The sequence below is a fragment of the Notamacropus eugenii genome, chromosome 3, assembly GCF_028372415.1.
Source record: "Notamacropus eugenii isolate mMacEug1 chromosome 3, mMacEug1.pri_v2, whole genome shotgun sequence".
Lineage (NCBI taxonomy): Eukaryota > Metazoa > Chordata > Mammalia > Diprotodontia > Macropodidae > Notamacropus > Notamacropus eugenii.
Window position 1 is genome coordinate 427,578,805 of NC_092874.1, and position 14,034 is coordinate 427,592,838.

Here is a 14,034-nt window from a genome sequence, read left to right on the forward strand (position 1 = left end):
GCCTCTCAGGAACTGCCCTTTGTCATTCTCCAACTCTGACCCCCTTCTCTAGGTCTGGGGAGCATTTCAGTGCTCTGCTGTCCCATTTGTGCTGAGGGGGATACAGATGACATGTGGTTCGGGACAGGAAACTTTCACCCTGACTGCATACCCTTTCCTTTTTCTGTGCTGCTTGGGCTCTGATGACCAGTTTACAGGTTTCCCCTCTCATTTTTTGAGGGGGAGAGGAGGGGAGAAGCCAATTTCATGTCACATATAAAACCTTTCTTGTTGCATTTTTTTTCCTTTCTATTTGTGGATTTGTAAAAGGAAAAATTTGATGTTCTATAAGCTGTGCAAATAGAGCAGGTAAATGAAAAAGACAGGGGAGGGGAGGGGAGAGACTGGGTCCAGGGGGGACAGATGAGAGAGTGGAAGAAAACAGTCAGTCACATTTGGAGGAGTTAAATTCTGAAACCTCCATGGAAAAGGGTGGGGTGGGGAGGGGAGGATTCAAGATGCCCACCCTCTCCCCCGGCATCGTCCCCCAAAGGGAGCACCATTTCCACTGTGCCAGCCTTCAGTGAGGAGTGGAGGCATGCATGGCTGCTGCCTCCTTGCCAAGTGATTTCAGCCTCTTTCTCTGCCTCCCACCATGTGCTGCTGCCTGGAAAGGTCCTTCTCTCTCTCTCTCTTTCTCCAGGCAGACGGGAAGGCGAGTGGGTTCTGTGATTCTCCCTTCTTCGGCAGATCAAGTGTTGGCATTTTCCTTGGCTTGGCGGTGCTGGCTGGCTCAGGGAGGGGCTCTGGTGAATGTGGCATGGTCCCCCACTTCCTCCCTGGCATGACCGGGGGTGGGAGACAGACATTGCTGCCCCTGCTGCCGGCCTCTCTCTCTGTCTTTGTCTCTCTGGTTCTCAGAGTCTGCCACTAGGAAAAAGTCACCAAGGGCCCTCCTGGGCCTTTCAGCTACTCAGGGCCATTGTGTCTATGACCTGTTCCAGCTTACTCCGAAGCCGCTGCTTTCGTGCTGGTTCATCCTTCTCCAAAGCAGCCAAGATCTGGGGATGAATAAGAAAGGAGAAGGCAATGAATGGAGAAACAAGGGGCTCCCCAGAGAGGTCCTATGGAGAGAACCTGGGCTCAGAGGATGGCGTAGTCCACAATCCTTCCACTAAACAGAAATGTCTAGGCAATCTCCATTCTGCAGAAGGCCATCCTTTCTACACTCTGCTGGGAAGAACCTCCACTTTTCAATCGTCTAACCTAGCTTGGCAAATAGTTCAGGGAAATGTTTTTGTCCACAATAATGTCATTTGGACTATCCTGGGTTCACAAAGGTCCTTCCACATCACAAAGTACTGACCTTCCCTAAGAGTCAGGCCAATAAGACTGATTTTACATGCCCAAACCTACAAGAAAGCCCCATCCTATAAAAATCACCAGCCAATCAGAAAGCCCTCTCCTATAGGTCAGAGGAATCCAATTTGCCCCCGCAAAACTCCACAGTGCAGGAGAACAAGATTAAAATGTAACTGGGAAATAATAAAAATAACACATAACAATATTAATTTGTGATTTTCGAACTCAATATGCCACCTGTAAAGATCTGTTTCTATTTGAGTTTGAGACAACGGATATATGCTATAACCAATGACAATTCTGATCTATATGGGCCAACCACTGAGGAAGCCTAATTACAAACTGTGTAACTAATGAGAAAGCTCCAAGCTACAAACTGACCAATCAGAGCTCCATTCTCTATGCCCAATCAAGGAGAATGCCCCATCTAATTATACCTGTCAACTCCAAGAAGTCTTCACTAGCCACAGAGCCCTATAATTAAAGGCAAGATAATGTAGCAGAAAAAGCTCCAGATTTGGAATCAGAGAACCTGAGTTCAAATTCTACCTGTGATGCTCAATCCCTGAGCCTCAGTTTACTTATCTGTAAAATGAAGAAAGGGGACTAAGTGCTCTCTGAGGTCCCTCCTAGCAATGATACTATCCATGGTTCACGTCTTTGACACTTAGTAGCTTTGTGACCATAGGCACATGAACCTTAGTTTCCCTAAACTGAAGGAATTGGACTAAAGAGAGTTATTATTTAGATAATTTCCTGTACCAGTGAAAACTCAGGCACAGCATTTAGCCTCATAATACTATATATCCCAAGTCATGAAAAAGCCTTCCTCCATAAGCTATAACTAATAACCTCCCATTTATGTAACCTCAACCAATGAAAAAATACAATGCTTTATAGATTGGAGGAAGTACAAAAGACTCAGTCAGAGAACTGCAAATAGATCTTATGTCCCCTCAGCTGTCTAAATGTTGAGGTCAGGAGCTGGGAATACCTCAGTAGCCAGAAATCCAACCTTCTTTTTCTTCTGAGAGCCATAAACAACACTTGGTACCCAAAAAGGGTATGCATAAACTTAGGATGACCAATCAGAGCAAAGAGGGACTTTTCAGAAGCCCCAGAGTTAGACCTGCCTCTCAGATGGCATTCATTTCCTGGGAGAGACTGTCAGGGAGAATCTATAAGCAACAGGTAGGGAGATATCATATTTCTACATGGGAACAGAAAGAAGTCAGGTTGTTTGTAAAGGTCACAGGCTATTAGGTTTGGACATAATCTGTGATGATCCTTCAAGGCCTAAGGTCCTGACCCACTTCTTACATGGTCTCCCCAGGCTACAGTGATCTCTCTCTTCTATGAATCCTAGATTGTTCACTGTTGGGACCTCCTCACCATATGCTGTCTTAGATGCTCATAAATACTTGACATGTTTTCAATGGTCTCTTTCTGACTGGCCTGTAAGTTCCTTGAAGCCAGGGTCTGTGCCTTCCCCTGTCACTCCCACTGCCCCATAAACCCATCAGAAGGGCCCAGCACTGGGCAGGACTCAAAGTATGGAAATCAGTAAGGACTTGAGTATGGGGATCAGTAAGGCCTTGCTGCACTGGATAATTAAAAAAAGAAACTTGTTGTAGTGTTGAAAGAAAGGCTATCAAAGTAATGGAAAATCAGACCTACAGGAAGGTTAGAGATGAAAGGAATTAAAGGAGCTGAGGGGACCCCCCCCCCCAGAAAAGAGAAGGCTATGGTTTGATGATGAACATTTTAAAGCCACTACTAGGAAAAGGAGCTTGAGATGCAGTTAAAAGGATTTAGCTAAAAAATACAGGAACATTGACTATAATATAATATACACAATGGAGACCATGAGATAAAGATAGCATAAGAGTCCACAAAACTGGGTCAGATACAATGGATAAGGTTGGCGTCATATTAGCAGTTAAAGCACCCACCCACCCTCCATCCCACCTGCCTATTAACCTCCAGTAAATGAAAGGGGGCAAGTGACTGAAAGTCTCCGTCATACCATTAGGAAGTTTTGCTTAACTGCTCTCTGGAAATATTCTTTGTAGTGAGTGGAATGGGGAGTTTGGGGCATTGGTTGGGAAAGTACCTGTTGTGTCAAAACAAAACAGATCCATTAAAAACAAAGTTTATTTTAAAAAGGGAGAATTTCTTACCATAAAAGCAACTTGCAAGTGAATCAGAGAAGGGAGGCATAGAAGCTTAGACCATGAAGGGAAGGTCTTGGCAGCCTGAGAAGGGAACTTTAAGAAACCTCTGATAATCATCCTGGCCAAATCTCTCATGGTACAGATGGAAACACTGAGGCCCAGATATGGGAAAATGACCTGAGGTCACACGAGACTCAGGATTTGAACTCAGATTCCAAGAGCCCTCCCATTCAATTTACTGCACCAGATGCAAGTCATGAAGTGAGAGGCAGGAAGACCTTCTAACAACAGCAGCAGCTGACGCTGTATAGGCCTTATCCAAGAGCATCACCACCTTTCAAATGAGATGGGTTAGCACCTATCCTTGTATTTAATAACTGAGAGAACAGAGGGCCAAAAAAGTGAAATAATTTATCTGAGGTCACACACCTAAGGATGTACCAGACCTCAAACTCCTTCAACTACCAAATTTTCCACTGCACTCTGACCACTTCTCATCCAATTAACCTTGGGCTCTGGGCTGCCACAGCCTGAGGCTGCTCTCTGAGTTGGAGAGTCTCTGGTGCTGACTCTCTGGAATTTTCATCACCTTGCCTGTTGGGTAGCCTCTACCCTCCCTAGTTCTGTTTTCTAGTTTCTAGTTCCTCTTCATGGTTCATCTTCTCCTTTAAGAATGTAAGCTCTTTGAAAATAGGAATGGTCTTTTTTGGTTTCCCCATATAGCAGAGTTCTGGGAACACAGTAAGTGCTTAATAAATGTTCTACGTGTTATTGATCTTTTTCTATTCTCTCACTCTTCTATCTCTTCTTTATCCATCTTTTCTACCTGCCTCTCTGCTATGATCAATCTTTTCTGTCTCTTCTTCTATCATCGTTATTTCTTTTCTATTATCTATCTTGCCTTTTTTCTTCTATCATCTATCTCTTCGTTTAACTGTTCTATCTATATCTATCATCAATCTCTTCTAATATCTCTATCTCTTTTTCTATCCATCTTTTCTATCTCCTTATCTCTTCTATCATTAAGCTCTTCTCTCTCTTCTTTTATCATTAATTTTTATTTATTCTTTTATCATCTCTATTTCTTTTGTCATATGTCTAACTCTTCCATCTGTCTGTCTGTCTGTCTATCTCTCCTTCTACCTAGTTATCTATGCTAAGAGTTGGAGAAACAAGCTCTTTTCTCAGGGGATTTGTATTCTAAGAGTATCTACCGTAAATTACTAGAAAAAGGCAAGACCTCTGAAGGATGGAATGCTCAGAGGAAATTTCACAGGGGAGGTATGTGTAAGCTAGCTGGTTACTTACTTCCCAGACTATTAGGGGAAAAGGGTCTTTAGAGGGCATCCACTCCCCTCATTTAACAAAGGAAGAAACTGAGGCCTAGAGAAAGGAAGGGACTTCCCCGTGACTCTACCATAAATTAAGTAGTTGCCAGAACATCTGAGCCAATCGCCTGATGCCTGAGTCAGCAGCAAAGAGTCTCTCAGTACATAAAGGAGAAATGTCGAATTCCTAAGTAGTTGGCCAAGTCCCAAGATCATGGGATCATGATTTTAGAGCTCGAAGGGGCTTAAGAAGTTGCTTAATTACACTTGAATGACTTGCCCAATCATTCAAGCATAACGGGTAGTGAAGGGACAGAGTTAGAATTTGAATCCAGACCATCTGACCATCCAGTGTCCTTTACATTCTACCATGCTGTTGCCAGGGGTTTTAGAATATGCTTCCTTGAGTGTGCCCCAGAGTGAGGTGTTTCTGGTTGAATAACAAATTCCTTGAAAAATTCCCATCTGCCTTGGCACACATTTTCACAATTAGCTGGCAAGGCACCCCCTTGGTCTCTGCTCCTCGAGTCAACGGGATGAACCATTTCATCGGGTGTGTAATTGGAAACCAATTGCTAACTAATGAAGGGGTTGGCAGGGAAGTAGGGGATCGCAGACTGTACCTTGAACAAGGGGCCTCTCTCACTGCTCTATGGGTAAGGCACTGCTGCCCTGTGGCAAGGAAGGCTGAGGCCTGGGCTTGCTTAGAGGCAAAATGGAATCATGGAAAGGGAGCTCAAGAGAGCCTGGGTTTGAATCTCAGTTCTGTTCTCTAGCTGAGTGACACTGGGGAGGTCTCAATTGTAAAGTGAGCTGCTTGGACTGGGCCATCTATAGGTCTCCTCCAATTTCCACAGGGCTATCCCATTTGCCTAGCTCATCCCCACCCAACCTCCTGCTGCCTGGGGATCTCTGAAGTCTGAACCCCAGCCCTCACCTTTGTTAAAGCTGGGATGAGCGCAGTGGGGTGGGGTGGAGCCCAGACATGGACAACGCCTCCTGGGTATCTTACCCAACTCAACCAACAGTTTTGTTTTGTAGTTCTGGTGGACTCAGGGCAGGAAGGATAGGATGGCACTGCCTTCCATGATCACAAAGCTAGAGTTGGAAGGCCTTTTCTAGCTCTAAATCCAAATGACTCTCACATTGCATTATCCAGAATCAAAACCTCTGACTTCTTCCTGTCTTCAAGGTCCTCCCCAATCTGGCTTCAATGTCCTCTGGTCCTTTATTGCCCCAAGGCACAGTGGCACAATCTAACAGTACTGTTAGATTGGCATCTCCACCCACATGCCAACTGTGCCTGGATGCCCCCTTCCATTCTCCCAGGCAATAACTTGGGAATAACTTGGGATAACATGGAAGGAGAAGGTGAGCCAAACCATGTTGCACATATAAAGTGTTGATGAGTCCCTGCAGATGGACTGAAGAGCTCTGTCACTAACTAACTGTGGCTTCAGACAAGACCCCATACCTTTCAGGGCCTCAGTTTACTCAACCATAAAAATGGGGGTGCTGGATCAGACCAAGGCTTAAGTTTTATTTATTTATTTTTTTTGGTGTCCTAGACCTCTCTGAACGTCTGATAAAGCCCATGGGACCCCTCTCTGAATAATGGTTCTAAATGCATAAAGCAAAATACATAGAAATACAAAGGAAACTAATATTAGAAATATAGGTATGCAAATACTACATTTTTAAAAAGACAAGTTCCTGGACTTCAAGTTAAGAATGCTTAAGCTAGATGATCCCAAAAGTTCCTTCCAGTTCCATGATTCTCCACGACAGATCAGCTTGGGTGGGTCTGGACAAAGTCATTGGGAAGAGGTGGGGGTTGTTGGCAGCAAACCTGAAAGGTCAGACTAATGCCTCTGGGCTTTACCATTTAAAGCTGGGCACCTGGGAGCTTTATTTGATCATCTTGCTTTGTCTTGTTCTGCACCTGGGAAAGACTTGACTCAGACTAGGAGCATGTTCAGGGATAGCCTCTAGAGACGAGAAGGGCCAGAACCACGAAAAATCTTGGGGCCAGAAGTGAGACCTGAGAGAACAGAGTCCAAATCTCTTGCTTTACGGAACCTGAGGGAAATCCAGAGAAGTCTCTATTGCAGCTGAGTTACTAGCTACCCACATAGCCCAAACCAGCCCCAGTGTGGAGGGCTGTTGGACACCAGAACCAGACTAGTGCAGCCTGGATGAGAGAGACCCTGCCCAGCTTGGAGTCCCAGCCTTAATACGCTGGCTGCAGGGCTCAGGAGACCCCGTACCTCTCTCACTGAGCAGGGGAGAGAAAGCCACAGGGAGCCCTAAGCAAAAGCTTCCCTGTCGTGCACAGTGCCAAGCAGGGGAACCTGCTATTGCAAAGCCTGAAGTGAAAATTAATTACGATTCCCATTCAGCACCAACGACGGCATATTATTGCAATGAGCAACAGGAAAAAACGTGATTCGCTCTCATTTTGTATGGAAGATGGGCTGCAGTTAGGCTCTGCATAATTGTATCTAATGAATGAAAACAAACAAAAGAAACAGCTGCGATTTATTAATCCCATTACCGGTAAGAAGAGAAGTTCCCTGGAGCGGCGAGGACCAGATTCCCTGTCTCTGTCCCTTGTAAGTCTGTCCACCCAGGAATGGGGGTGAACTGTCAGGCTATACTTAACACATGAGGAACGTGGATGAAATGGACAAGATGGAACTGGTGGGTAAAATTCAGGGGTCCCAAGATCTGTGGATGGATTTTAGGGGGTCTATGAACTTGGATGGGAAAAAAATACATCTTTATTTTCACTAACCTGTAACTGAAATTTCATATTTCCTTTGATTTTTTGAAATATGATTCTGAGGAGGGGACAACAGGTTTCACCAAAATGCTGCCCAAGGATACACACAAAAAAATTACAAACCCCTGGTCTAATGGAAAAAACATGTAGGATCACAGGATTTAGAGCCAGAAGACACTAGAGAGATTGGTGATCTAATCTATAAAGGAATGAATGAAAAAAACATTTGTTAAACACTTCCAGTGTGCCAAGCATTGCACCAGGCACTAGGGATACAAACAGAAAAGGCAAGATGGTCCCTGATCTTAAGGAACTCACATTCTAATCAGGGCAGAAGGAAAGGGCTGGAAGTCCTCAGGGTGCAGTGTGAGGGTCACCCGCATGGACCAGGGGCCCTCCTCTGACAAAGGAAAAAGATAGCTCAGGTGGTCTTTAAGAACTCCTTCTAACTCCAGCACTCCATTAGTCTGTCAGTGAAAGTTTTACAGAGAAGAGCCATGCCTAGTTCAACTACCTAATTTTAGAGATAAGGAAACGATGACCCAGAGGAGTTAGGTTTCTGACCCAAGACCAGAAAGTAGCAAGGCACGATGCACGACTCAAATGCAGACCTTCCGACTCTGCAATGAGTTTGATTTTGTTCTCCCATTCTCTCTCTCTCTCTTTTCTTTTTCCCCCTTCTCTCTCTCTCCTTCTCATTCTTCTTTCTTTCTCCCCTGCGCTCTCTCTCTCTCTCTGCCTCCTTTCCCCCTTCCTTCTCTCCCCCCCTCACTCTGCCAACTCCTTCCCTGGGTTCCAAAGCCGAGCTCGGTCACATACTGCTGGGTGACAGCTCAGCTCTTAGCAGTCCATTGTTCCAGGCTTCTAAAAAGCCTGCCTTCTTCTCAGAATGTGACCCTTTGAGAGGGTATCCAACTCTGTCTCTGCAGAAGGATTAAGGATTAAGAACCCCCAACAAGACAAGACAGTTGCATTTATCAACCACCTTTTCCCCTCCTAGAGCTTAAAGCTTTCGTTCTGAAAGGGCCACTCAGGAGGTGACCAGGCGATCAGCTCATCTCCTGCTAAAGTGTTTTACATAGCATCTGGCTGGTGGTGAGAAAGGTATTCTGTGAATCCTAAAGCATTATACAAGTGTGAATTATCATCATGTGAATTTCCCCACCCCTTCCCCCAAGACATCTGTGGCAAGGACAGAATTGAAGAATATTATCCACATGGGGCCAATGGGGGGGGGAGGGGGAAGCCTTAAATCAAAGGAGAGGTGATAAAGTGAATAGGTGGCCAGAGACCCCTTCCCCCCGCCCCAGTCAGGCATTCAAGGCCTTCCATGCTTTAGCTACAGCTCCTTTTTCAGCCTCAGCCTTCATTATTTTTCTACCAGCATACCCTCTACTAAATTCAGCTCCAACAACATGACTCGTGTTTTCTCACCTCGAGTCAAAGGAGGAGTCCTCTCCTCCTTTCCCCTCTATCCACTCTTCCGGGCCCAGATCAAACACCAGTCCCACCAGCAAATTTCCCCTGACCTTCTCCCCTCCCAATGTGGAACAACCAAATGGAAGAAAATCTCTCTTTCTCTCAACTCTGAACACTTACTATCTCCTCTTCTGATACTGACTTGTATTACAATTTTTCACAGACACTTATTTCCTCTCCAAGCTGAGAACTCTTTTGTCTAATTATCATGCTTTCATAATCAGGGCAAGGAGAGTGAATAATTTCTCTTTCGATCTCTCCAAGCACCGGGCACAGAATTCCATATGTAGGAGGTGATCAATAATGTTGGATAAATGAATAATCTCCCACTTCTAAAATATCAACAACACCTCCTTTTACCCATGTAAAACACTCCTAAAATGGCTCAACTCTCTATGCTTAACCCTGTTTGTTGAATGTTTTTTGTCTATGAGGCTGATAGAGACAAGCTTATCAAACATGCTGAAGAACCAAGGCTGAACAGGATAGCTAACGTGGAGGAACAGCAATGGAACTTTAATGCATCACACCAAGCTAAATTTAATAGGACAAAATCCAAGAAGAATAAACATAAAGTTCTACACTTAGGTTCAAAAAACTCCACTGCCTCCTTACAAGATGGAGACGGCACAGCTACAGCAGAACAGGTCAGGTCAAAAAGACTTATTTATGTGGGGCAAGACCACACAGACATCAACAATATGGCAGGCACTTTAAAAAAGTCAATGAGAACTAAGCCTGTGTGAACAGACAAGGTGTCCAGAATGAGGAAGGTGGTGGGCCTGTTGTCTCCTGTCTCATTTGGCTCAGATTGGCAACGGTCCATTTCTAGACCATAGTTCAAATGCAGGAATTAGGAATCCTAGACTAGTCTTGGAGTGCAGTCTTCATACCAGAAGACACCAATCACATCTCCATCTAACTTCTCTTCTTAAAGCTAAACACCCAGTTCTTCCACCTGATCCCCAAATTTGAACTCAAGGACCTTTCCCATCCTGTTCACCTTCCTAGCTTACAAACATCCTTCTAAAAAAGTTTCTAACAGAACTGAAAACAATACTGCAGTTGTGGTCTGACTAGGACAGAATAAAGAAAAAGTATCACCTTCCTGTACTTAAGAAGGTGATTTAAAAAAAAAAGTATGATGATAAGATTATCAGATTCAGTCCTGTGCTCAAGTGGCTAGAGTCTAGTCTGTCAAGATCTTTATGGATCTTTGGACAAAGAGATCCCAAAATTAGGTATACAGCAAAGCCAGACATATACATACATACACACACACACACACACACACACACACACACACACACACACACACACACACACACACACACACCACTATACACTAAAACTGGAAACAAAGAAGATGTCCAACAATGAGAGAATGGCTCAACAAATTACGGTCCTTGAAAGTAACCCAATATTACTGTGCTCTAACAAATGATGAATGGGAAGAATTCAGAGAAATGTGAGAGGACATATGAAATACTGCAGAGTGAAGTAAGCAGAATTAGGAAAACAATATACATCATGACTAAAACAATATAAATGGAAAACAAGAACTGAATTGTACAATTATGGTAATACCCACACTTGGCCCCAGAAAAGAGGTAAGACAATGCGCCTCCCTGCTTCTTCGCAGAAGTGGAGGGCTAACACTGCATATAATGACAAAAATTGGTGACTATAGGTTAGTTTTATCAAAAGGCTCTTTTGGATCCTCTACTTTTTACTTGTAAATAAAATAAAAATTAAAAAGCCAGTTAAGAGCAAGTCAACAGGGATGGCTCTACTAGGCACTCTCCTGGCGACATCCTGCCAAGTGGACGTTGAACCACTAAAGACTACTCTTTGAGTCTACTCATTCAACTGCTTCCAAATCCATTTAATTATATCATCTAGTCCACATCTCTCCATCATGTCTATAAGAATAGCAAGGGGTACTTTATCAAATAAAATATTTATTAGGAAATCTAAGAGGAATAAATGTAAAATTTCTTGATTCAAATCGGTTCAAAAAATCAATTCTCTATTTACAAGAAACATTATCAAATATTTCATTACGTGTTACTAAAATTCATGTAAACTATACCCTGATCTATTAGTTTTGAAACCCTGTTCAAAAAAAAAATGTTAGTTTGGCATGACCTTTTCTTGATAAGGTCATGTTGGCTTTCTATGTACACTGGTGTAAAGATTCTCTACATCAGAAGTGTCAAACATGGGGCAGCCTAGAGCACAGGCCCTGGTCAGAAGGATCTGAGTTCAAATCCAGCCTCAGACACTTGATACTTAATTAGTTATGTGACCCTGGGGCAAGTTATTTAACCCTGACTGACTCGTGCAAAAAAAAAAAAAAGTGTCCAACATGGCTGCAACGTGGCCTACAACAATCCTGGTTACTGCCTGATCTAAATTAAACTGTAATTGGGAAATATTTAACAAAACAAATAAAAATACAATAAAACTCAGATAATGTTCACATGAAGTTTTTTTAAATTCTTACATATGACTTAGTATCCACTTCACCCTGATCACTTTCTCTTTGAGTTTGACACCATTCCTCTACGTATTCAAGGCCCAATTGTAGTCATGGGTTTTATAACATCAAATTTTAGAGATAAGGACCTATGAGGACAAATTCAAAGCTTTCAGTTGGGCCTTTTAGCTCCTCTTGCTTGTTGCTTAAACTTTCAGACAGGTGAAAGGCCATGGACTTTATTACTGGCTTCTTTCTTGGATTTCTGTCTTCTGTGAATTTCTGGGTACCCCAATGACTATTCCTTACCCCTGAGTGTAACTCCTCCATGGTATCGGCTTGGTGGATGTACATATGCAGTGCTCACTCTCCCCCACCCCTTTTATTCCAATGCCCTTTTGATTATAAGGTACTGAAAATACATTCTTCCCTGACTTTGTCAATACACTCCAACCTTGGCCAAGACTTTGTCATTCCTCCCCTTTAAGTCATGAGATAATATACATTAAGCACTTTGTAAACCTTAAAGTGCTGTATCAATTACAGCAACTATTTTTATCCTAATGGCAGATGAGGAAAAGGGAGAACAATGCGACCCTTATATTGTTTCTGTTTTGCGTGTGTGTCAAAAAGAATAATCTTCTGACAAGAAAGAACAGAAATGATTATAACAGATAATTGAAGCCTGAGATAAGGGAAATGGAGTAAGAGAAGACCTTGCTGGACTTGAGAACTACAACCAAGAGTAATGAAAGAACAGGTAAATGTCACTGCACAAGACCTGCCGGTGAGCCTGGGAGAGGGGCCTCAGGACTGAGGAGCAAATACCCAAGGCAGAAGCCAGGAGGACACACTACATTCCATCAGTCCAATGAGCTCGATTTTGATTCCTGGCAAATTTTAGAATGTATCTATAAAAAAAGCAGTAATCCCAGAGAACCAACACAGCTCCATGAAGAAGTCGCTGCCAGATTAAACTCATTTCCCTTTTTCCGAGCAGGATTGCTATCCTGGTAGTTTCAGGGGAAGGTGATAGCTATAGCTTACTTAGGTTTTAGTAGGGAGACATGACAAAATGTCCCATCCTGTTTCTGTGGGTGAATGGAGAGAAGTAGGCTAAACAATAGTAAATTTAAAACTGTCTGAATGGCCACATTCATTTAGAGATGGCTAGGTTGCTCAGTGGATAGAGCACTGAAAGATCCGAGTTTGAATATAGCCTCAGAAGCTTCCTGGCTGTGTGACATTTAAATCTCTATTTTCCTCAGTTGGAGAATTAGGATTATAATGATGCCTAACTACCAGGTTGTTGTGCGGATCCTATAATACTTAAAAGTACTTAGCATTGTGTCTGGAACAAAGCAGATACTACATAAATGCTTATCATCATCATCTTCATCAATCATCAATCATTGTCATCCAAAGAGTAGTCATCAATGGCCCAGTGCTGACATGACATGTCTCTAGTGGAGTGCCCCAGTGATCTATACTTGACCTCATGCTGTTTTAATATTTTTATCGATCACTTGGATAAAGTAATAGAATGCCCTGAATTTCAAATCTGCACATGGCACAAAGCTATGAAGGAGAACTTATATGCTGAATAATATCCAACAAAATCTGGACAAACTATCCTATTGGGCCAGATCCAGTGAGATGTTCTGCAGGGGGGTGGGGAGGAGGAGTTTCTAGATCCCCAGTGACTTCACTAGGGATAAAGAACTTGCTTTAAGGACACTCCCTCTACTATTCCACAACCTACAATCTTGGAGAACTCCTTTAGGGTACTGAGAGGTTAAGGGAAGATATAAGGATGACACAGTCATCACATCTCATAGGTTTAAACCTGGGTTTTCCTGAGGTTGGGGCCATCTCTCTCTCTACTAGGCTACATTGAAATTTAAGAGGAAAAAATGCAGTTTCACACTCAGGTTAAAAAAATCTCCAGAGAATCAAGGGGATGCCCATCAGTTGGGGAATGGCTGAATAAATTATGGTATATGAATGTAATGGAGTACTATTGTGCCATAAGAAATGATGAACAAGAAGACTTCAGAGAGGCCTGGAAGGACTTATATGACCTGATGCTGAGTGAAAGGAGCAGAACCAGGAGAACTTTGTACACAGCAATGACCACAGTGTGCGAGAGTTTTTTCTGGTAGACTTGGAACTTCGTAATAACTTAAAAAAAAAATTCCCAATGATTTTCTAAGGCAAAATGCCTTCCACACTCAGAGAAAGAACTATGGAATTCATTCGCAGAATGCAGCAGATCATGTGTGTGTGTGTGTGTTTGCGTATTATGTTTTGATTTGTTATATGATTTCGTCCACTTATTTTAGCTCGTGTATATAGCATGACTATAGTGAAAACATATTCAATAGGAAAGCATATGTAGATCCTATGCAGAACTGTATGCCGTCTTGGGGAGGGAGGGCGGTGGGGGGGAGC

The 14,034-nt window shown here is 43.1% G+C and overlaps 1 protein-coding gene across 1 annotated transcript in view; it reads right to left on the reverse strand.

Annotated features, from left to right (window-relative positions):
* Positions 1-428: 428 nt before the first annotated feature.
* PLXNA1 (plexin A1) overlaps positions 429-14,034 on the reverse strand; it is a 291,520-nt gene continuing 277,914 nt past the window's right edge. The window contains exon 32 of the mRNA XM_072598341.1: positions 429-1,040. Within this exon, the coding sequence (XP_072454442.1) occupies positions 945-1,040 (96 nt within the window). The 3' untranslated portion in view covers positions 429-944. The remainder of the gene's footprint in view (positions 1,041-14,034) is intronic.